The sequence below is a fragment of the Sabethes cyaneus genome, chromosome 2, assembly GCF_943734655.1.
Source record: "Sabethes cyaneus chromosome 2, idSabCyanKW18_F2, whole genome shotgun sequence".
Lineage (NCBI taxonomy): Eukaryota > Metazoa > Arthropoda > Insecta > Diptera > Culicidae > Sabethes > Sabethes cyaneus.
In genome coordinates, this window is record NC_071354.1 from 177115521 (window position 1) to 177138362 (window position 22842).

General features: G+C 39.9%; 1 protein-coding gene across 1 annotated transcript; it reads left to right on the top strand.

The window, feature by feature from the left end:
- The first annotated feature begins 7132 nt into the window (after positions 1-7132).
- LOC128736389 (clavesin-2-like) lies at positions 7133-8194 on the top strand. The gene is made up of 2 exons (XM_053830868.1): positions 7133-7873; positions 7940-8194. The coding sequence occupies exons 1-2, from the start codon at positions 7133-7135 to the stop codon at positions 8192-8194; spliced, it is 996 nt and encodes a 331-aa protein (XP_053686843.1).
- The last annotated feature ends 14648 nt before the right edge of the window (positions 8195-22842 follow it).

The following is a 22842-nucleotide window of genomic DNA, read 5'->3' on the forward strand; positions in this document are numbered from 1 at the left end:
AAAAAACTATTGGGCCCCATCGCAGGTCCAGATTTCTTGTGCCACACCAGGAGTTTACCTAACTCCAGCGTCGACTTCTCTGCCGACCAACTCGGATCCGATTTCGTCACAAATGGAACTCTAATTCATGCGAGCACCGTCATACCATCATTCAACTGTACGCTGGGATGTAACAACTTTACCCCTAATCTGCCCTCACCGGGATGCATGCACGCAAGTTTCTTGGAAGCCCCTGATCCCCTCGTCACAGTCGAGCTTTTCCCGCCAGCGGCCCGCAGTCATCCCGGTCCTGTGCTCGAGCAGGGAGAAGGGGTCTTCCAACCCGTTATCGCAGGCAAGTACACGCTACATCGTCGCTTTGAAACCCCTCCAGTTCTGTCCCACTTTTCCAGTCATCTACAACCCATCGTTAAAGCGTTGCAATTCGGATTTGGATATTCTCACGTTCCTGTGCGCGAATTCATATCCGAACCCAATTCTGAAGCTGCTGGTTCCAGTTCATCGTCTGTGTCATCAAATTTCATTCTGAGGTCAATTCGTCGCCCACCGGGATGCACTGCAATTGGCACTATGGAAACCCCGGAGCCCCCCACCACAGTCGAGTCATTGGAGCCAGCGTTCATCAGTCGTCCCGGTCCTGCGTGTGGGAGTGGTGATGGGGTTTTCCAGCCTGCACTGTCAGGCAAGTATGTTTGTCAAGGTGAATCTTCGATACCTGATGTTGCTTCACATCCTAGCACCTCAACTCCTTTGTCCGACACAAACAATGCAAAAAGCGGACCACTCGTTCCTGCGGACATTCCAGTTAGCAGCTTCACTTCGCATCCTAGTACAATTCCAGTACAGCTCAATTCATCTACTCTTCTACTGCCAACCGCTGAACCGAAAGATACTGATTACGTGTGCTTACGTGTTCCTGATTTTGAACGCTCACTGGAGCGTTACTCTGAAGCTATTGATTGCTGTCCATCGTCTGTTTCGGAATCAAATTTAGCCCAGAGGTCTGAAGTCCATCGTCCACCGGGATGCACTGCAGTTGGCATTATGGAAACCCCGGAGCCCCCCACCACAGTCGAGCCTATGCAGCCAGCGTTCATCAGTCATCCTGGTCCTGTGTGTGGGAGTGGTGACGGGGTCTTCCAGCCTGCTACGTCCGGCAAGTATACTCACTATCCTGAACTTCCGATACCTGATGTCGCTTTACGTCCTAGCAGTTCGGCTTCATGGCCCGAAACGAGCATCACTGGTAGCGGTTCACATCTCACGCCGGCCAGCAGTGTCACAACGCAGTCTGGTGTGCCAATCGTAAGGACGCCTGCATCCGATCGCGTGCCTTCCGTGTACTACCAGAACGTCAGAGGATTACGGACTAAAATTGCTCGGCTGCGCTTAATGTTATCAAGTTGTGAGTATGACATAATTGTCTTCACGGAGACGTGGCTGCGGACTGATATCGGCAGCCATGAAATTTCGCCTGACTATGCTATATTCCGTTGCGACCGTAATGAACTGACCAGCAATCACTCACGAGGTGGTGGAGTGCTGATTGCTGTCAATAACTCTCTGGATTGTGACTCCATAACTCTTCCTAACTGTGACGAGCTCGAACAAATTGCAGTCCGTATTAAGTTGCAGCATCGTTTACTCTACATAGTTGCTGTATATCTTCCGCCCAATTCGAGTACCGAGCTATACTCAGCTCACGTAAGAGCAACACAGTGTATCTTGGATTGTCTTTCAGAATCGGACATAATCTTGTCAATAGGCGATTTCAATTTACCTGACTTAAGGTGGAAGGCTGACGATGATATTAATGGGTATATTCCTTCGAGTGCCTCAGCTGAAATTGAGTTACACTTTACAGACGCAATGTTTTCCAATGGCTTGAGACAAATTAATCATATTGTCAACACGAATGGTAGGCTCTTGGACCTGGTATTTACCAATACCCCAGAATATCTTGATATAGTAGCACCGCCCTCTCCACTGTTGCCTGTCGACTATCATCACGAACCATTCATTTTATTACTTGACGAGATGGACGCGACAATACCTGACGACCAAGTTGATCAGATCAGATTTGACTACTCTGCATGTGACTATGATCTGTTGAACTCTATTTTTGCGGACATGGAGTGGGATAATCAATTTTTTAACACTGACTCAGTTGACCAGATGCTACTTGCTGTCTATGATTCACTTTTAGGTGTTATCACTAGACATGTGCCCAAAAAAAGACAAGCGTTGGTCTCCAACTTCAAGCAACCGTGGTGGACCCCTCAGCTCCGAAACCTTCGTAACAACCTCCGTAAAATGCGCAACCAATATTTCTTTACTAAAAGCGAGTCTGATAGAGCTAAACTTCGGGAGCGTGAGGATGAGTATAAAGCTGTCCTTACCGCAACATATGACAACTATTTGCAAAGGATTCAGTCTGCTGTTAAACAGGATCCCTCCTGTTTCTGGAATTTTGTTAAGAAACGCAAAACTGGCAACAATATTCCTCCGTCGGTCAACTTCGAAGGAACAACTTCTCACTCGAGCTCAGAATCAGCTAATCTTTTCGCTACGTTTTTCGAGGGCGTATTTGGTAAAGCATCACCCGTTCAGCGACACAACTGCTTCGAGCATATACCGTTCCGTGATATTAATCTACCACTAGTGCAGTTTTCTATAGACGAGGTTCGGAAAGCTCTTGAAGATCTCGATTCAACGAAAGGACCCGGAACAGACAGTCTACCACCAGTATTTTTAAAAAACTGCGCCGTTTCGCTTGCATCGCCGATTACCGCTGTTTTTAACCGCTCAATCAGTAGTGGATCGTTCCCAATTGCATGGAAAATGGCGTCCATCGTGCCGATCCATAAGTCCGGAAGTTACAAATCGGTCACCAATTACCGTGGCATATCCATACTTTGCAGCCTCAGCAAGGTATTCGAAAAACTACTCCATACAACTATATACAGATCAGTTGCACCGATCATCTCTAACAGCCAGCATGGATTTATGAAGCATCGTTCGACAACATCAAATCTTATGTGCTACGTCACGGCGATATCACGTGAGCTAGAAGCTAAGCGGCAAGTGGATACTATCTATTTTGATTTTGCGAAAGCTTTTGATACTGTACCGCACAATCTCATTATTGAAAAACTGAACTACATCGGATTTCCCTCATGGTTTACTGAATGGCTTTACTCATACTTATCCGATCGCAAAGCATTCGTTACAGTGAACTCCGTGCGCTCCAGAACATTTGACATATCGTCTGGTGTCCCTCAAGGCAGTGTGCTTGGCCCGCTCATCTTTATAATTTATATTAATGACCTGGTCGAGCTGCTGTCATCATCGAAATTATCGTTTGCCGACGATCTAAAAATCTTTCGGGTGATTGGTGCCCCTGCCGATTGTGTCGCATTACAGGAGGATATTAATCGTCTGCTAGTCTGGTGCAGTGACAACGGCATGCGTGTTAACAGCAATAAGTGTGAAGTAATATCATACAGTCGCCGTAACACCGTTTTTCTTCATCAATACAGCATGGGACCGGATTGTCTGGAACGTGTTAACTCTATTCTCGACCTAGGCGTTACTATTGACTCTAAATTGAGGTTCGACGAGCATATAAGTAGAGTCACTGCTAAAGCATACACCGTGCTTGGTTTTATGCGACGCCATGCGTCTGGATTCACTGACGTTTATTGCCTCAAGACGCTATATTGCTCTCTCGTACGCAGCATTTTGGAGTATGCTTCCCCGGTTTGGGCTCCTGCACACGTAACACAGATCCTTGCGATTGAGCGAATTCAGAAAAAATTTTTGCGATTCGCCTTGCGTCAGCTACCGTGGAATGATCCAGTCAATCTTCCCAGTTACATAGACCGTTGTCAACTGATTAGCCTGGATACACTCGCAGTCCGGCGCGTCAAACAGCAGCGTCTATTTATATTCGACCTAATAACAGGCAATGTGGATTGCCCGGAACTCCTGTACCAGATACCGTGGAATGTACCTCCTCGTCGGCTTCGGAATCCACCGTTATTGGCCATCCAATTCCACAGAACAAATTATGGTGCGAATAATTGTTTTAATGTCTGCTTGCGTTCCTTCAACGATGTTTGTAATGTGTTCGATTTTACTCTGTCTAGAAATGTGTTTAGTAGTAGAATCCGAGGCTTAAATTAGTTATTAAGTAAACAATCTGTACGACGTAGTCGAAGATGGTGAAATAAAAATAAAAATAAATAAATAAAGTGAAGCGTATTTAAAGAGTAAAAGTCCTGCTGACAAATCGACAAAATAACGCCAAGAAAAGAGTAAATAAAAACCAGTGGAGTAAAATAACGTCTACTCTTATTTTTTAAAATTCAACTAGTAGTAAAATTCCTTCTTTTAGCAGGTTTCTAAATTAAACTATACCTTCTTTTAGCATGTACCTAAAACCCCTTAAGAACTTCTTACTTAGTTAATAATATTGAAATTGTGTTTACAACTCAAAGAAACCTTCAAATCTGCCACAATCCACCTTACTCCGCCATGGTCCGCCTTACCCCTTTGGTGGTCCATCTTACCCCGCCTGGTTGTGAACTAGTAATTTTTAGACGTTTCGAAAATTGATGAAAAATCACGGAAAATAGACTAATTTATTCTTTATATAATTTTTAATGGTAGATAAATGAATGCTTTTCAATGTGAGAAACAAAAAATGGTGAATTCTCGTACACATTTTATGCTAGCAATTTGTTCGCTTAGGGAGGCCGTCTTACCCTGTCTTCCCCTAGCAGCGAACGACAGCTAGCGCTCTGTTCATATTACTGTTATTATTCCTTTCTATGCAAAACCCTTCCAAAGATAAACAAATTCGAAAGAGACTCTGTTACCACTTTTTGGTCGTTGCGTTATACGAACTTCCACTTTTGTTCTGTGGTATAATCCTCCTCAACGCGGTATATAAATTTCTCGTCCGCATCTTATTTCACAGGCTGAGGCGGGTACAGGAATAATCTTTTGTGGTGAGTAGTAATGTAGCTTAACAATGTGTTTTTTCGAAAGGAACGCGTCAGAATGGACCAAATGTTCATCTTGCGACAGAAACACAACAAATGTTGAGAATTAAATTCGCAGACGTACTATTTTTTTACAAGACAGCGTGCGATTCCGTAGCGCGAAATAAATTATGGTGGATTGAATATGATATTCCAACTGATACTGACCAGGCTTATCTATATCACCCGTGGTTGTTCCACATCAAGCGGGCGAAGAAGGAGCCTAGCGCAAGTGCATGGATTAATATTCAGTAGAGAATACGATAGAGGCCGACGAACCGATGCAGAGCCGGCACCCGATGGAAATTCGCTGTTAACGCCAATATTCGAGTAACGGATGCTAAATGCGATTAAAAGATTTTAGACCAAATTCGATAAATGTGGAATCACATCCTAGAAGAAGCGAAGTATTGACGCTACATTCTGATGGAATTTGACTTTCTGCTTTTTTGTTCGACAGACTTCCTAGCCAACTATTTGTGCATGGGACAATTATGGGGCTTGTGCTACGATCCTACTGAATCTAACAGTCTCTCCCAGTCCAAATTCGAAAATAGGACGACTGGCTTGTTAGATTAGTATTCTAAATTTGACATTAAATCAATAAGCGGATTGTTACGTTACGAAAAGTAAGTAAAGTAAGTAAGTAAGTATATGCTATAATATTTTGATAGTAAAATTTCTTGTATGGAATAGTCCAGAAAATGCTTTACAATAATGATCAAATGGTCAAGTAGCATATAACTAACTTTGACGGAGTTTATTTGATATATGGGATAATATTTTCGGCAGATTAGAATCTTGATTGGAGTGAACTGCTGCGCTGAGTGAACTTATTGCCGGGCAAAATTTAGCTGTAGTGCCGAAATGTCTAATATGCGTTACGAAGTAAAGACATCTGTTGTATCCAACAGGGAAACATTGATAGTTTCAAGCATACTCTCACGCATGGCGCATGATGAAACACTACCGCCAACTTCTGTTCTTTATTATTAGAAACTAGAGGCAGTGCCCTATTTGATCTTTATATACCAAATTCTTCGGTTAGTTTTATTTTTGGAAAACTGATTGCATAACAATAAACAATATAAACAGCAAAACAATATCAATACACATTTGCTAAACAAAAACTGACAAACGAACAACTCTAATGAGAAACATCGGCACTTGAAGTCGGGAGCTCTGTGACAGTCTCGTTTGCCATGACTTGCAAGCGTACATGCAGGTTTTTGCTATGTTGATAGCTTGTAAACAAAAAAAAGTTCATTTTCAGTGACATAATCAGTATGTAAATTAATTCGTTATTATTTATGGAAAATACGCTTCTTAGGAGGATAAGAGTGATTCAAGGTTGTGTACCGCTCATGTACGAAAAATCTCACATAACGTACGGCAATAGTTCTTCAGTCTTCAGTCTAAACCGAATGTGTCTAGAGCATAAAGTAATTTAAAAATAAACCTAAACATGTTTTTTAGTGCTCAGGGTAATTAATTATTTGTTCCGTTGTTGTTTCAAGAATTTTAAAACAGATTATTTTAACAGTCTCTTTAGTATGCCATCAAGTGCTGTTAAACGGCAACCAAACGCCATTAGACATCGCGAACACATTATATGAGCCATAACTGAATAATCATCTTCAATTACATCTTCCTCCAGAGGATATGTGATAATCTACTACAATCAGTTGTATCTTACTTTTTCCACTTTTCTCAACGTTTATCATTCCATCGTCCGAAGGGACCCTTTGATAAGAATAACGAAAAAATAGATCATTAAGGTCTACTAGCAAAACACAAATTTCATCGCTTTCGGTATGTTTTTGCCTATTCAACTGGGTAGGTATTAAGGAAAGACATTAACAAACGACTGATGACAATAACCTCGGAATGTTATGTGTTCATTAGCCGGCTGCACTCTGCTGAGAACACAGAACAGAACGTTAACCAAACCGAAAAAAATCCCTAGGTGTTTGATAAATAGAACAATCCATCTAAGTATATCCATCAGTTAGTGTTGAGTCCTCGTCCTCAGCATAGAGCAGAAACATAGTTTTAAAGTGCTGATCGATCTCATTAAATACCAAACAATGTACGAAGTAGAAAGCAGCTATTTTTCGGTTCCCAGCATTGAAAAATCTCCTGCTAAATACGACGATCGAATACCTGAATTGAACAATTTTTATAAGAAGATCGCACAAGAACAGCTACGGGAGGATGACAGCATTCGGGAGCACAGCCTTCAGCAGATGCGAGATTGGATTGCAAAAAATCCGTGCATCAAGAAATGTCGAACGGATGCCGCGTTTCTGCTGCGGTATCTCCGTAGCAAAAAATACTGCTTCAACACATCTGTCGAAACATTGGAACGATCTCTAGTTGGTCGTGTGCTGCGTCCTAATTGGTTCAAGAATTTGGATGTTCAGGATACTGAATTGGGTGCCTTGGTAGAGTCTGGATATCTTTTCCCCTTGATGGAACGTGACAGCCAAGGTCGCACTTTGATTTTCAACGACACCGCCCAGCTGGATCCGACGAAGTTTACGGCGGGGCACGTCACCCGAATTCATTTGTTGATTACGGAATCCTTGTATGATATGCCAGAAGTTCAGGTAGGTGGTCTGGTTATGGTGTACGATGTGTCCGGAATGACACTGGCTCAGTTAAGTTTGGTATCGTTGAATGACATCCGCCTGTTGGCCGGATACTTGAACAATGGAACACCGATGCGTATTCAGGAGTTTCACTTCGTCAACACCCCGATTGCTACGCTTACCATAGCGAACTTTGCCCTGCAAATGCTGAGTGAAAAGCTACGGGAGCGTGTTTTCGTAAGTATTAAATCAAATGTTCTAATTTAAAACTCATTTCATTAAAATCTTTTTTCTCACATGCAGTGCCACAAAAATTGGGACGAATTGTACCTGAAAGTGGACAAAAACTTGCTACCAAAGGAGTTTGGTGGTAAAACTCCTAAAGCAGATTCGATTGCCGCCTTCAAGCAGCACTGTATAAAGCTTCGAGACAAGCTGAACAACAATGATCTGATGAATATCGAGGTTAGCAAAGATTCTAAATACTGGAAGGAAACACATGACACAGAACTCGAGAGCGGCGCCATAGGTAGCTTCCGACAACTGGTTGTCGACTGAGAAAAAATCTACTTTTTAGTGTAGCTTTCTTCAGAGGCTCTTCTTCTTCTGTTATTTCATAATAAAACTTGCGAATTGAGTTGTTTAAAACTTGAATACGTTCAATTTCAATCTCGGTGGTACACGCATATGAGCATAAATTTAGCATTTACCTATCTTTTTCGTGATTTCTGTAAACATATAATCATGCAGGAAACCCAGTCGTTGGATAATGTCTCTGTCTGCCATATTTAAGCTTTTAGGTTAAGCTTCTCTGTTCAGAATAACTCCTACAATTATAAATTTAATTTTTCCTACACCACGACTGGATTCGCCTTTATGTATGCAGAAAGTTGCACCCGTACGTTTGCGTTCAAAACATCGAACAACGGTTTCTTCTATGATTTATGCGGTCACAGGCACAGCATAGACCTAAAGACGAGTAAATACAGCAAACCATCGCATCAGTGGGTGTCGCTGTGTGCCAACCGTAACTTTTCAACTGACTTGCGACCAATAAAGCTGATTGTTAGGACTTAATAAGCTTATCACCTACAAAATATCAGCTGAATCAGCACCAACAACTGCCTTTTCCGATAGCTGATATATAAGTTTGATGATTGGAGCAGTTTTCCGTTGTTTTGAACATGCATACACTCAAGCCTTTTTCACATTATTTGTATTTTTCTTCGATTACTCAAAAACTGTCAAACTAGGGGCCCTTTATAAATTAACTAATTATAAGAACCTAACGCAAACTATAGAATATCAAGCATGATGTTCGTAACATTTGATGGTCAATTCTTAAATTGATTGTTTTTAATAGTGGGAGAACCAACATATCCATTCCAACAAGTACAGGGTGCGTAAATTTTTGCAGTTAATGACATTTTTTGAAAATTTTGTGGCTTATTTTCTTTACAATTCACATATGTTACGGAAATTGTAAATTATTTCATTCAAAAAAATCGCCTTCCTTTTCATTAACTGTTGATAGACGCTTCCGGAAACTGCCGCATGCACGTTTTACCATGTTTCGATCCATAGACGTCATCACCTCGATGATCTTGGCTTTACGCAATCTAAGTGTGGTGAGAGGCGTCCTATTGGTATATATCTGAATATTGTTTCGCAAGCATGAGAAGTTGCTAGTTGAAATTTACTGCAAAAATTCGTCACGCACCCTGTTGTTCAAAGAGACTTTATCTAACAGTGAGTAATCAATTAACCTCAATAAAAACATGAAGGTGAAATTAGTCGTCATCGATTCTGCCAATTTCAAAAGCAGTTTAATTGTTTGAAGCAAAAATTCTGTTCATGGAAATATATTCGCTGTGATCAGATTGGCAAGAAGAATGCAGTATTTACATTTTTATAATCAGTATCCCGCTTTAGGGCCCAAAAACTACTTCCAAAATTGGGCTCTCCGACAAAAAGTTAATGACTGCTAATTTCCCGTTAATAATAAACCAATATAACATACTAGCTGTAACCCGCGTGCGTTGCCACACGTTAAATTGAGAGTAAATCGGAGGTACGCTATGTAACGCGAGTGTGTCGAAAGAATTGTGCTTTGCAACAATTGTACGAGTTCTACGCAAGTTCATATTTGCATACTTTAATTATTCGCTTCTGGCCAATACATTGAAGATATGCTTGTCAAACAAGGAGGCGCACAGAAGTGTCAAATTGGAAGTGAACAGAGACGTCAAATTTCTAAATTGCAAATGTAGATGTGAGACGCAGACAAAAACACGCAAATAGTTTTCGCGTGGGACTTTAAGAAGGCGGATTTTCCGCAAAACCGAAGCGATTCAATCTGAAATAGCATTTTTATGAGCGATTGCATACTTTTGAATGTATAATTTTTCATACAATCAGCAATACCTAACCCAAGCAACAATGTAAGTTTTATTGTACTTTTATGGTGGTCTTCAAGACCAATTATGGTCTTGAATGCCATCATAAGAGTATAATAAAACCCAAATTGTTACTTGGGAAAACATTTTTTCTCCACACATATATAGCGGACATTTCTTCGATAGAAATTTGACAGCTTGTTGTTTGGACCAACATAATAAGAAAATACGTTTCATTTGTGTTGTAACGCAAAGTCTTGGTACTTTATTGTGCTCTTAAAATTTACGTTCTGTTGTTTATTAGACAGACTTTGCAGTCAGCTGTTAAAAAGTACAAGACAATCCTAGGGCTAGTGCTAACTGCTTAGATCCTTTTGACTCTAACAGTCTCTCCCAGCCGATTATACATGCCACGGAGGTAGTCGTTAGGTCAATGTTGTATTGCAAAGACAACCGGGAGTCTTTGCGTTCGTGTTGCAAAACCAGGTTAATAATTCTTATTGTTAACAGTTTGCTGGCAGAACAATCGGTGTTGCGTTTCAGCCTCACAAATCAAAGCAAAGCCAATTGTTTAGCTAAAACTATAAGTGATTTTGCTAGGTTTCCATAAAATTAAAAATTGTGAACAATAATGAATTTATTTTTGCCCACACTTTTATCACTTTTAATGTAATGCTGCGTTTGCTGCGTGAAGCAGGATTTAGTTTATTAGTATAATTGAAACTGTAGGACAATTTATCATTATCTCCAGTTTTTTCATCAAAAGAAGAATTGCAAGGCTGTGCTCTAATAGTTTTAAATTTATATTCAGATTTTTCACCAGCAAATCTATTAAGGACTAAACCATGCGCCTGCTTGATTTTTGGTATCAATGGAGGCGCTACGTGTCTAGTGCTCTTCGGCAACGAGCAATTTCAATATTCGCGATGGGGAAATAAAAAAGTAACGTTTTCAAATAATGTGTCGTGGCGGTATATTAGAAAAGGGAGTGTATCAATGGAAGCCAGATCAACTGCCTAGGGCCACGTTGCTCATATCTGGACATGTTTTTGAGACTCTCGGGCACCTTCAGACAAATGGCCATTTTCGAACATGAACAAAAAGTCATTGTACGACTGCTTCAATCATGGAATCTTTGTCTGCTATCTAGGGTGACGTTGGTAATATCTGGGAGTGTTCGGGAGACTGCGGCTAGTATTGGGCGATACCGTATCGATACCCGCGATATCGATACTCGAAGGCCGATATTTCGATATTTTTCATCGATACTCGCGACGTCGATATTATGCTAAATCGATAATTTCATCCCGATACTGTTTTGATAAAGCGGGATATGCAGCTAAAAAAATATAGGCTAAAACTAGGCCAGGAAATGCTCAAGAGAGCAATATTTTCAGGATTTTTTCTCGTGCTGTTTTCTTTTCAGGTATCTACTAAGCTTAATTCTCAAATTTACTTTATTGGAATTGACTCTTATCCAATTCAGAACTGATCCGAGAGCACAGAAAGTATTATTGGGCGTTGACGGCAATAACAAAGACTTTCCAGCTTTGTACACGCCATAATAGCGGTAAAAGTGACAGAGGTGGGACAGAGATCGAAAAGAGCTAGAACCGGAAAGGAGCAACTCCCGGTGGAATTCTGCAGGAATGGTCAAGAACCGCCAGTAACGACACCTCACTGGATGGTTTCAGGGGTTTGGGAGAGGGATGCCGGACGAGTGGATTGAGGGTGTGGTTTGTCCCATCTACGGAAAGGGCGATCGGATAGATTGCTGCAATTGCCGCAGCATAACGTTGGTCAAAGCCACCAACAGGGTGCTCTCCCAGCTTTTGTTGCGTCGTCTATCCCCGGTGGCAGGAGAGTGTGTAGGGAAGTATCAGGTGGGCTTTATGGAGGCCAGTGCTACTACGGATCAAATTTTTACTCTTCGGCAAATCATCCAGATGTGTCGGGAGTACAACCCATCATATTTTTGTGGATTTTGGGGCAGCATACGATTCAGTCGGGCGCGAATAGGTGGTGCGGTTTCCCGTACAAAGCGACGTGTCCAAAATAGAGCTGCACTGGAGCGAGTGATGTGTTGCGTGCGTGTTTTGGGGGCACTCTCTTAGCTCAACATGTTTTTTATTGATTAACTTTTATGAATACCTTTTTTGTGTAGCATTTCCTTATCCCAGAATGCCGCCTTGAATAGTATTGATAAATCTAATATCGATGCTTAACGAACGATATATCGACGGTATCGATAAAGCGGCGGATTTGATATTGATATTCAATTATCGATACTTTCGGGAATTTTTCCCAATCCTAGCGGCAACCTCCAGGGATCAGTTTCGAACATGAGCAATATCTCACCATAGAACATCTCAAAATTTGTTCTTGATATGACCAACACGTCCCTAGATATCAGATATCAGATCATTGGAATTGGATCTAAATTACTGAAAATTTGGTTTCTTATTTTGTCTCTAGGTTCCATAACTATTATTAAATCACTTTTATGGAGAATAATAATTACAGAGAATTAAATCACTTTTGACAATTTTTCACTCAAGCCTAGAACATAAGGAGTCGACACATGTTTTACTTTCATTTGGTTTTGAATTTCCCTTTCCAAAATGTTGTAATGCTTATGCATGTGCTGCTTCAACATTTCCCGAGTGTACCCCATGCTGGATAATTGTTACCTTCTAGCAGTTTTGTAGCTGTTTGTATTGCTGCTGGACGATCATCTGCAGTTGTCAGTTTTATCGCACGATCTTACAGTTTCACATAAAAATTAGAGGACGTTTCACATAAAAACGAGGGAACAGTCAATTTACAAAGAGAAAGTGGAAATTGTAACGACACATATAACGGGCTAATGCTCAAACTACGACCACTGGCCGATAAGAGAAAAAACTAGATGATGAGGTAGAGAATATACATGATTATGTAAGTTTGTGCCAACCAAAGAAAATTGTTTAAAGTATACAAAATTATTCAATAAATGGCAGATGTTTTAGGCGTACTCAATGACCGAAGAATAGCAAGTTGAAACTTCCGCAACAAACACAATATGTTTCTAAATTTCACCGAAAAAATCATGTAATTTACGATATAATCATGTACTTCGCTTTTGACGATGTTAGTGATAAGTTACAATCGCTCTGCTTCCCGTTTAAAAGGCCTAAAAGCGGCTGTGGTCTCACTTGCTATTCTGATGCATAATTTTGACTCATCAAGCGTCGCATGAATCAGCGCAATTTGTTTTGACGGAGAACAACGTTTTATCATTATCTGCCATCAGCTCATTTCGTTTGACTAAATCGTTCGCCGCCTTAAAGTCCACAAAGAGTAGATGAGTCTGCAAGTTGTACCGCCGGAACCTGTCTAGTAACTGACGCAGGGTAAACATCTGATCCGCCGTGGAGCGACCCTCGCGAAAATGTTACCGTTTGCACATTTTACCTCATATACCACACAGGAATACCCAGATAACACAAAATCGTAATAGAAAGTTCACATTAAATCGTTTTCATGTCAATTTTACATTGGAATTGTATAATGATTAGAGTATGTCAAATCGAAGTGAACAATAAGTTGTTTTGCAGTCGTGCGTGTCTTCATATACAATTCATGACTGTGAATTATATATAAAGCAGTATAGACAATTGCAATATTTGATTATATCTTAATCATATATTCAGGAGTATTTAGACCACTGTGCATCGTGAAGCAAGCACTTCGAAAATATCCTAAGGAAGTGGAATCGGTGGAAGATATGACGGAAAAATGGATTGATTGGATTGATGGCAATTCTAAAGAAAATTGATTCGCTTGCGGATGACGAAATTATTTAGACAAAATTTAACACAAAATTACATGTATTTTTCTGCTGAATTTACTTGATTTAACAATTCTTCATTCTAGCAGACTCTGTCTCACCTGTAACATTTCTCTAAACGTGTCAACATTCAATTAGGCAGATAACAGAATCAATCAATGAGGAACATTTTCCGGGAATTGGGTCATTCGGGACATGTCACAAAATCCGGAACTATCCCGCAAAATTCAGGACGTCTGGTCAGGTGAGAATGGTTCGTGCATTTGGATACGGCAAAGAAATTGAATAAAACCGACATGAAAAAAGTCTAATAATATATTTCATTTTATTCACTAAAACTTGGCGGTGATCGACTGAATGGTTTAACTGTTGAAGCCTGTAAGTCGTAGGTGAAATGCGTATCTGCCGAAATAAAATTAAAAGTGAAATTTAATAATGAAAATAGTTTAGACTTTTCTTTCATTCAACAATTGTATTTTTCTGACAAGATATTCGGCTGAAGCTCAGCAGTTTTTTTAACCTTGATTTTTAAAGTGATAATTTTTCCGAATTGGTTAATTAAAAATAGCGCTTTACTTTGATTAGACGGATTTCACGCCAACTCGTCTATGGGGTTGTCAACACCCTCTCAGAATTTTCCTGTACTCTAAACAGCCGGCTGCGAAGTCTGTCGATAAAGAAGGGAATGTCTAATGACGGTTTAAGCCCACGGCGTTGCTTTGCTTACATATTTATAAACCATAATGAACTTCAATTTGATCGTGAATTCGTGGGGCACCGGCAACGGTAGCTAAGCGTTTAAATAAGGTCAGGCGGCATTTTTCTCTATTCTTAACAATGTCACTAGTGTTTTGTGATATTTCTGTTGGTCACGAGGTCATCTGATAACCTTCCCCTTCCGAACGCACTTTTCTAATCTGCAGCGCAAAGTATCGTAAAATGTTGGTGTGGATGCTGTTAGCTAGTGGTTGCAACATCAATCAGCACCTCTCGACGCGTGGTCATAAAACAGAACCCTTTGACCGTATAGCTACCGTTTCTGGCTGCATTTCGGTACAGCAAAGTCTGAGTCAGTCTGAGATTCGTGCTTCGGCAGAACCACAACGTTGGTTTTGTTTGGTGTTGCTTTGCACAATATAAACCAAAAACATCAATCAACCAGATGCGGATTTATATTCCCTGTCTCTGAAAGCCGCCCTGTCCGATAGTAAAACGAATGCGACTACCGGTATGACAGTCACATAGTTTCGCACAAGTGTTATTTGGTTGGTCAAAATTATTCGCATTTTTTCATATCAACGGATTTACTAATTTTGTCTTTGGATGTAGCACTTATGAGTCTGTGACAAAGACTCCGACTCAATTAAAATAGATTCCCACTAAATGATACCTAACTAAATATTACAATAGATTGTTATATTTGATCTGTTCTCAGCTACTAGTCTCGCACTAGTGCAGCTGGTTTTAAGGACCCATAAAAGTTTCAGTATGCGACCACAGGGGATACAAAATTGACTCGTAAAATAAGCACGTGTTATTTCACTATTCTCTGCGAAGGTGCAGATCGTGACAAAGTGTTTACCTTCGCTTCATTCTATCAACCTATCCACTGCTATGTGTTGGCAAACAGTAGGTACTCTGGTTAAAAAGAGCAGAAAAACTCTAAAATTTGCAATCAATATTTCCCTCCACCGAGCGTCACAGTTTGCAGACGAAAAAAAATCTGGCAAATCGCTCTGCGCTCAGTCTCAAACGGCACCTCAAGACGATCGGAAGCATTAAAGGCGATCTGGACTAAGTCAGCAACTCGAAAGTCTGCTGCGGCAGAACTTGAACGGTGTGGAGAACCATCTGAAATTGTTGACTTGCTTTTGCGTCGGCACGTGCGTGGTCGATTTGAACCAAACAAGTGAACAAGTTAGTGAGTGAGTGTGCAAGTGTTCGAAACGGTTTAAAACCAGACGCACCGGAAAGCAATTTCTTCGCGGGTTTGTTTTGCCGACCGACGAACGGTCAGCACTCGTGATTCATTCGACTGAAATTTGCTTTCCACCTACAACTTTGCGTTCATTTCGGCAACAACAGTTTAACCAGGTACGTATTTACAATGATTGTTACGGAACAGTTTTTGTCAGTTACTCGATTAACTTACAAACGACCGACGCGACGACGGTGGTCTTAAAATAAGTCGGCCAAGTTGGTTGTTCACCTGCGAAGTGCAGTATAATTGCCCTGGTTAGATAACAGCAGTGCAAGACACATGATTTCACTTTTACTGCATTGCAGCCCAGTCACCCAGACCCCACAATTACCGGTCAGCATGATTGCTAATCGATTCTGCACTACTGTCCCTGGCGACGACAGAGAAAGAAAAAAAAGCAGTAACAAATTAAGAAACTTCAATTTAGATCATGATTAGTTCAATCTCGGTCAGATGCAGTACCGGTAGCGAGGGGTAACTTCGAACCTAGTTTACTAACCCCTGATGGTAATGCTACCCTTTTAATTATAGTAACATTCCATTTTTATAGTGGATGAAACATAAGTATGTTTTTTTAACAGTTTTGATTCGTAAAATCAGATTTCGTAAAACCGCAAAAAATATTCTCCGGAACCAATTTTACTCCCGGTACCGGTTCCTGAACTAAAACACAACTGGTTGCTATTGGTCATCATGGATTGCCTTACCTGTCGACGATCTACTCAGTCATGCGTGGTGCTGGATTACATAGAAAGAAACTCCAATATGTAATCCCATTAGCTGCCACTTAAGCCGCCGCGCTGTAGTAGCAATATGCCGGCAATATGCGCTTAAGCTGTATATATGGGCGCATGTATGTATGCATGTAAATACATAACATGCAACATAGGCATAAATAGTGCCAATGAGTCAATGTATATGTGCAGTTAAATCCACCACCAGTAGCACGACCCGCATGTGGTCGGTACACAATCTCATGTTTGCAAACAAATTGCATAATGCCGTCATAAAAGCGCTGGCGATTGTGCAGCCTTCGGTTCTGAAGAATCGAAAGCACCGGCAGTGTCAATAATCATGAGAAGGAAAAAAAAACCTCTGGTTTGGTTCCTTACCGAAGAGGAAACCGCAAGAAGGTCGGCTAATAGTTGCTCTCTTAATGGTGGTCTTATGATCTTCAGTGGTGGGATGGTAAATCGCGGGCTGCAAAAGGTGCTGAAAATGTCACATTTTGAACCGTTTTTTTTTTCGTGTGTATGTGTGCATCGATTTGAAGGCCTGAAGGCGGTTAGAAAAAGCGAATTGGGAAAATATCTAAAACTACCCCAAAAGTGATTGTCAATTAGCATTTCGATGTCAACAAATAAGCGTGTCATTCAAAATAAACCTTTGATTGAATGCAATCTGGAGAAACTGGTTCATTGAAAACGAGAATTCAAGCATGAAAATATTTGTTTTGTGTTTTGCTGAAATTTGTGAGACTTTTCAAATGAATTATAAAAACTTCCAATAGTTTATTTGCTATAAAGGGTGTGAAGACAGTCGAGAGGATGTTGCAACGGAACTAATATTTAAGGAACAATTAAAAATGGTTATGTCGCACAACTCTCAAGCGATATATCTACCATATCGGTGGGTGTGATACTGTGATATATCAAATTGATTTTTCTTTATTGCATTACCAAGGACTTCGGGACTCCATCAAGAATACTCAATCAGCTTGAATTGTTGACTCAACACACGTGTTCTTTGGTTGTTTGCTCCAGCTTCAAACGCTTTAGAAGACTGTAATACACTGTCGGTTGTAATGACTGTCCCGGTGTATGAAGGACGAACACGAAATTATTGCAACACAGTAAATTTACTGAAGTCAATTCTCTTGTATTTATCGGATCAGAACCAAATGGGCAGTGCAGTTTTATACATGTCCTGAGTTCAATCCTTAGAGGTTGTTTGGTAAAATACTCGACCCTTTTGCTTAACACATTTCATAAAATATTGCACAGTCGTGTGTCGTACCTTTCTCTCCTCTCAGGACAGTTCGGTGGGTTCATGTCCTTGGGGACAAAATGCATTGAACTAGCTTCATACCATTCCAACACGCTTTAGAGTAGTGACATGAAACTAAATTCGGCCAGAATAGTGATTTTTCATTGTTCTGCTCCAAAACTGGCAAAAGATGTTTATGGAGGCTTTCAGTGAGATATTTTATTGCAAATTTTAACATTTTCTTCTTTTTTCCACTTTGAACTTATTATTTCCGATGTAAAATTGCTGTCCTGGGAATTGTTGGAAGTCAGATTTGACTTAAGTTTCGTCATCCATAACACAGCAGCTGTATCAGGTCACGTGTTCCCGTGTGTAAAGCTAAGTTTGTACACTTTAATGGCATTTTAAGTAGTTCCAATATCGCGAAACGTCTTTGAAGCTCACATCTGACCTTTAAATTTAGATTTGGTTGTAGCCGACGCCGGTTTTGAGGTGACATATTTTAACATCCAAATTTCCCTTACGATTATAAAGTGAAAATTGAGCAATTAGTTATTCATCCTGATCCAGGCTTCGCGGAGCGTAAGAACGAACGCGACTCATTCCCGTCAGTTCTGTGGCTGAAGTCTCTAGTAAAACCCGGCCAACCGCGAGTGCGGCACAAGATCAATCAATCAAGCGGAAGGCGGATTAGTTTAATTTTATTAAAAGTATTAAACGAAATTTTAATTAAAAGTATATTTTGCAAAAGCTGCAGTTGTAACTTCAATCAGTTTTGTATTTTGTATTGTATTTGAACGTAACGTTGCTTTTGACGTGGGACTACGTCTTACCAGCAACGTTACCAGATCGGTTTGAAATATTTTTGTGCCAGTCGATCGGAAAATCTCCGTCCCAACAGGTCGAAGTTTCTTTGTGACGATTGAACCTAGACCAATTTGATATCTGTGCTTGGGAAGTACGCCAGAAATAGTGACAAAGTCTCCTCGTTCCAACAAAATTCTTTATGACCGCGATTAAACCTAGTCTAATTTATCTGTGCTTGAGAAGTATGTCTATGGGTCTAAAATTTTTCGACTAGGAACAAACACACCAAATTTGAACGAAATCGGAACACTTTTACAGTTGCTCGTTTTGCGATCAATATTTTCTCAGATTTCAGTGCAAGTTGTAGGGTAAAACAAGGAAAAACATTCTCTTACACGACATTTTTGTGAAAAACTTGATCGTTATTCGATATTTTGACTGTTTCAACCTGCACAACACAACAGGCATGCCTTCTTGAAAATCTTTGGTAAAAGCATCAAATTGATATTTTGCCAGTAGTACAAAAACCTTGAGGAAAATGGGGCAAAACAGACTTCTAGATTATGTTGTTAAAATAAAACTGTTCATATACCTATTTCCCAACGTTCTACATCTTTTTACTTTTTTACTTACCATAGAATCTCCAATTGGAGAGAGTTTGTACATGATTCTTTCAAAATTATTAGAAAATAGGAGTAAATTGGGCAAAATGGGCTACTATTCGTCATTGCCGCGCGTTGAGACCATCATCAATCGATTTCTAGTGATTTTTTACATAAGAAAAGCCACTTTTACCCCATACAAACAGCGGCAACAAAAAGTTCCGTTTTTTCGATCGATTTTGCCCGCTGTGCGATGTTATCGTTTGAACATTTAACCTAGTCCAATTTGAGGTCCTGATAATAAACAATTTTGTTAAAGTATGAAATCACCCGCTTTCTTCGCTGTACCGAGTTTATCTTTATTTGACTGTCACCATCAACGCAGTATAAAGCATTAAAAGGCACATAATATTTCGCAAACAACTTTAACTTACTTCCCAGGTAACCAATAAGCATTAGTATAAAAGCAGTAAATCAATCGTTTATTAGCATCCCTGGCGTTTTATACTGTAGGTTGCTGTTTATCAGCCTTTTGATTGCATTACTGTTGTAAATTGGCATCCACAATTCTATTTAAAATCTTCCTGTCGATAACAAAAAAAGCTGCAAAATAGGCATTGTCAGCACTATAAGAAGGCTAGCAATAAAGTAGCTGCATCTTTTGCCAAAATAGCATTTAAGTAGCCTTTAAGGCAACTTAAATGCTTATTGGCTTGCATTTAAATTGCATTGGAAATGCTTATTGGTTACCTGGGTTATATAATAGCTTTCAATCATGAATAAAATAAATAAAACGCTGTAAAAAATTATCAACTTATTACATGTATGGATACATGCTACTATCGCTATAAAGAGACTTACGCAGTCCTGCGCAGGGCTTCGACCGATCCTTTTTTTCTACCGCAGTCACACCAACGCGCATTCAAGTTCACACCGTCCGTTTAGAGGTGGAATACGAACACTATGCATAACACAACTGGCAGTTTGCTCAGTCAAACGCCGATTGCAGGCAGCAGAACGACCGCGTTCTAAAATTTTTTGACATTAATTTTTGACGTTTGAAAATTTTTCATTTCGATCAAGTTGCCTTTACCGTTTGGAGCAGCGAATGACTGCAAAACAGTCAAATGACTGGCAATCACCACGCTAACGAAAAGCAACCGCACCGTATGATTCAATACTACAAAAAAACAACCACTACATGTGCATGGAAGAAGTCGGTCGGACTCCGTCCAATACAAACGAATATTTTGCTTGCGTCGGACCGACGTCTGGGTGACAAACTATTACTGTGAGCAGCCGATTTGGAGACAAAAAGAGAAACGAAAAAATACGTCACCGTATGCTTCCAGTCAGTTTGCAGTTTATATTCTCAAAGCGCAAAGCAAAACGGGAGATCGACTGTTTGCTTTTGCTGAGATGCCGCATGAATTGTAAGACGGCAGCAGCGCAAGCGGCGATTGACTGGATTAAAAAAACAGTCAAATGATCGTTCAAAAAGCGGCATTTGAATGCGGAAAGTTCGCATTCACGGCAGTCACATTCAACTTGCGATCCCTTTTCAAGCCCTGGTCCTGCGTCATCTATTCGGTCCTGTCTTATACATAACCCCTCTGCTTTCTTAAAGATATCGAATTTTAAATTTAAGTAAAATACAAATTAATATAATTAATTACCATCAAGCTGGCCTTATTCGCAAAAACACAAATTATTGCCATTTTAGTTTAAATATGGTTTTCTGCCTACGACTACCACGGCTAGCTCGGAGGAAGTCCAATACCTTTTATTACTTTTTACTGCGATGCAGACTGTGCACCAATAGTAACATGGCGAATGCAATGTTTTAAAAAATTGCCAAATTTTGATGGCGTGTTAATTTTAGCCACTTTTCATTCCAACATACACGATAAAATTGATTGCGCATATGCTGCACAACTCCGGAAACTGCTGAAAATTTATCATACATATTCTTTCAAATATTTTATAATGGTCGCTATAAATCAAATAGATCAAGGGATTTGAAAGTAAAATTTTTCCTTTTCTGCTAACGGCTATATCCCTTTCCAAACGGCACTTTTTTTTAATTTTGCGGAAAATTGTTACTAGAACGTAGGGCACGGGAGGATATTTTAAGCTAGGACTGTCGGTATTGGGCTCTTTTGGTGAAAACCGGTATTTCGGTATTGCCATAGAAAATACCGGTAGTACCGGTAGAATACCGGTATTGGCAGATTATTCAGAATCACTAGAAATGTTGATGATTTTCAGTAAATTTCTTTATTTTCAAACTTTAGCTTCAGTATTATTGCTTAGCAAAGTAGAATTTAAGCAGATATAGTACACTTAGCGATTTATTTTTCTTGCTAGAACGGATTTTGTTGCCAACACTTCCAACAATTGAAAAAACTTCCGCTTTCATCGAAGTCTAATGAACGCATCAGGAATTTTCCTTCCATTTCTTCAAATTTATAGTAGGGAAACACGCGCTTAACTATTTACGAATATTACGGGATTGTAGCTTCCACTAAAATGAATGCCTCGGTTTCCTACAATCTCTTCACGAATTTTTCCTCCATCCCCAAACCGAAACCTTTGATAGCGTCATTCTCTTAAGCATCGTTCACAGGTACATTTTGTTCAATCAAAGTATCACTCGAAAGACTTGAAAAGTATTCCAAATTTAGTCTTGGCAGATTCTTAAATGGCACGATTGCTGAAAAATCGCAGAGATCCCTGTATTCATACACAACCCGGAATCGTCGAAACAAATAAATGAAGCTGACTTTCTCGTACCTTCGCTTCATACATGAAGTCACTTGTTTCATTTGTTGAACAGAACGTTTCAAGCAAACTTCAGCTGAAGTTAGTGACTGTAACAAATGACGACTACTGGCAGTAGGTTAATTATAATATGCATTAAATTGTAAGAAATATTACTCAAATTCAATTCAATTGCATTCAAAGTTGTTGGTCGTCTAGTGAATATTTGATAAAAGAATACAAATGAAACTTTAAAACCGGTCGTCAGGGTGAAGTGAAAATCGTTTCATGGTGCCTGATTGAAGTTTTGAAACGTTCAACGTTGCTGCAGTTGAAACTGAAGTTTCATTACTTCATTGTTGAGTGACTATTGCATTTACTATTCTGAGCGACGTTGCCGGGTCCTGATCTTGTTTCCTAAATTCATTATTTGAAGCTTAGAATAATTTGGTAGCTTCTAAATATCAAGTTGTTCAAAAATAAATTTAAACGTCACGTCTGGCTGATACAATGAAACATTTGCATGAAACATTCAGCAAAGATGCTGTACTGTGCCTTAAACGGGTTCAAGAGGTATAATTATTTGATCCACAGTTTCACCCTCTTCATTGCTAGTAGTCGAAGAATCTTGTCAGCTTTAACACGAAGTTGTTTTTTATGAGTTTTACAATCTTCTATCCAACTTAGTTCTTCTTTGAATAAGGAAACAAAAAAAACTAGGATATTAGAAAATACCGGAAATACCGGTTTTTTGCCTTTCCAAAACCGGTATTTCGGTATCCAAAAATTGACCGGTATTACCGGTTTCGGTACTACCGGTACTACCGGTTAGACAGCCCTATTTT

Excerpts from the sequence above, each read along its gene's own strand:
- LOC128736389 (XM_053830868.1), top strand. The coding sequence starts at position 7,133 with ATGTACGAAGTAGAAAGCAGCTATTTTTCGGTTCCCAGCATTGAAAAA. Across the intron at positions 7,874-7,939 it reads AGCTACGGGAGCGTGTTTTC|TGCCACAAAAATTGGGACGA; the intron begins GTAAGTATTAAA and ends TCTCACATGCAG.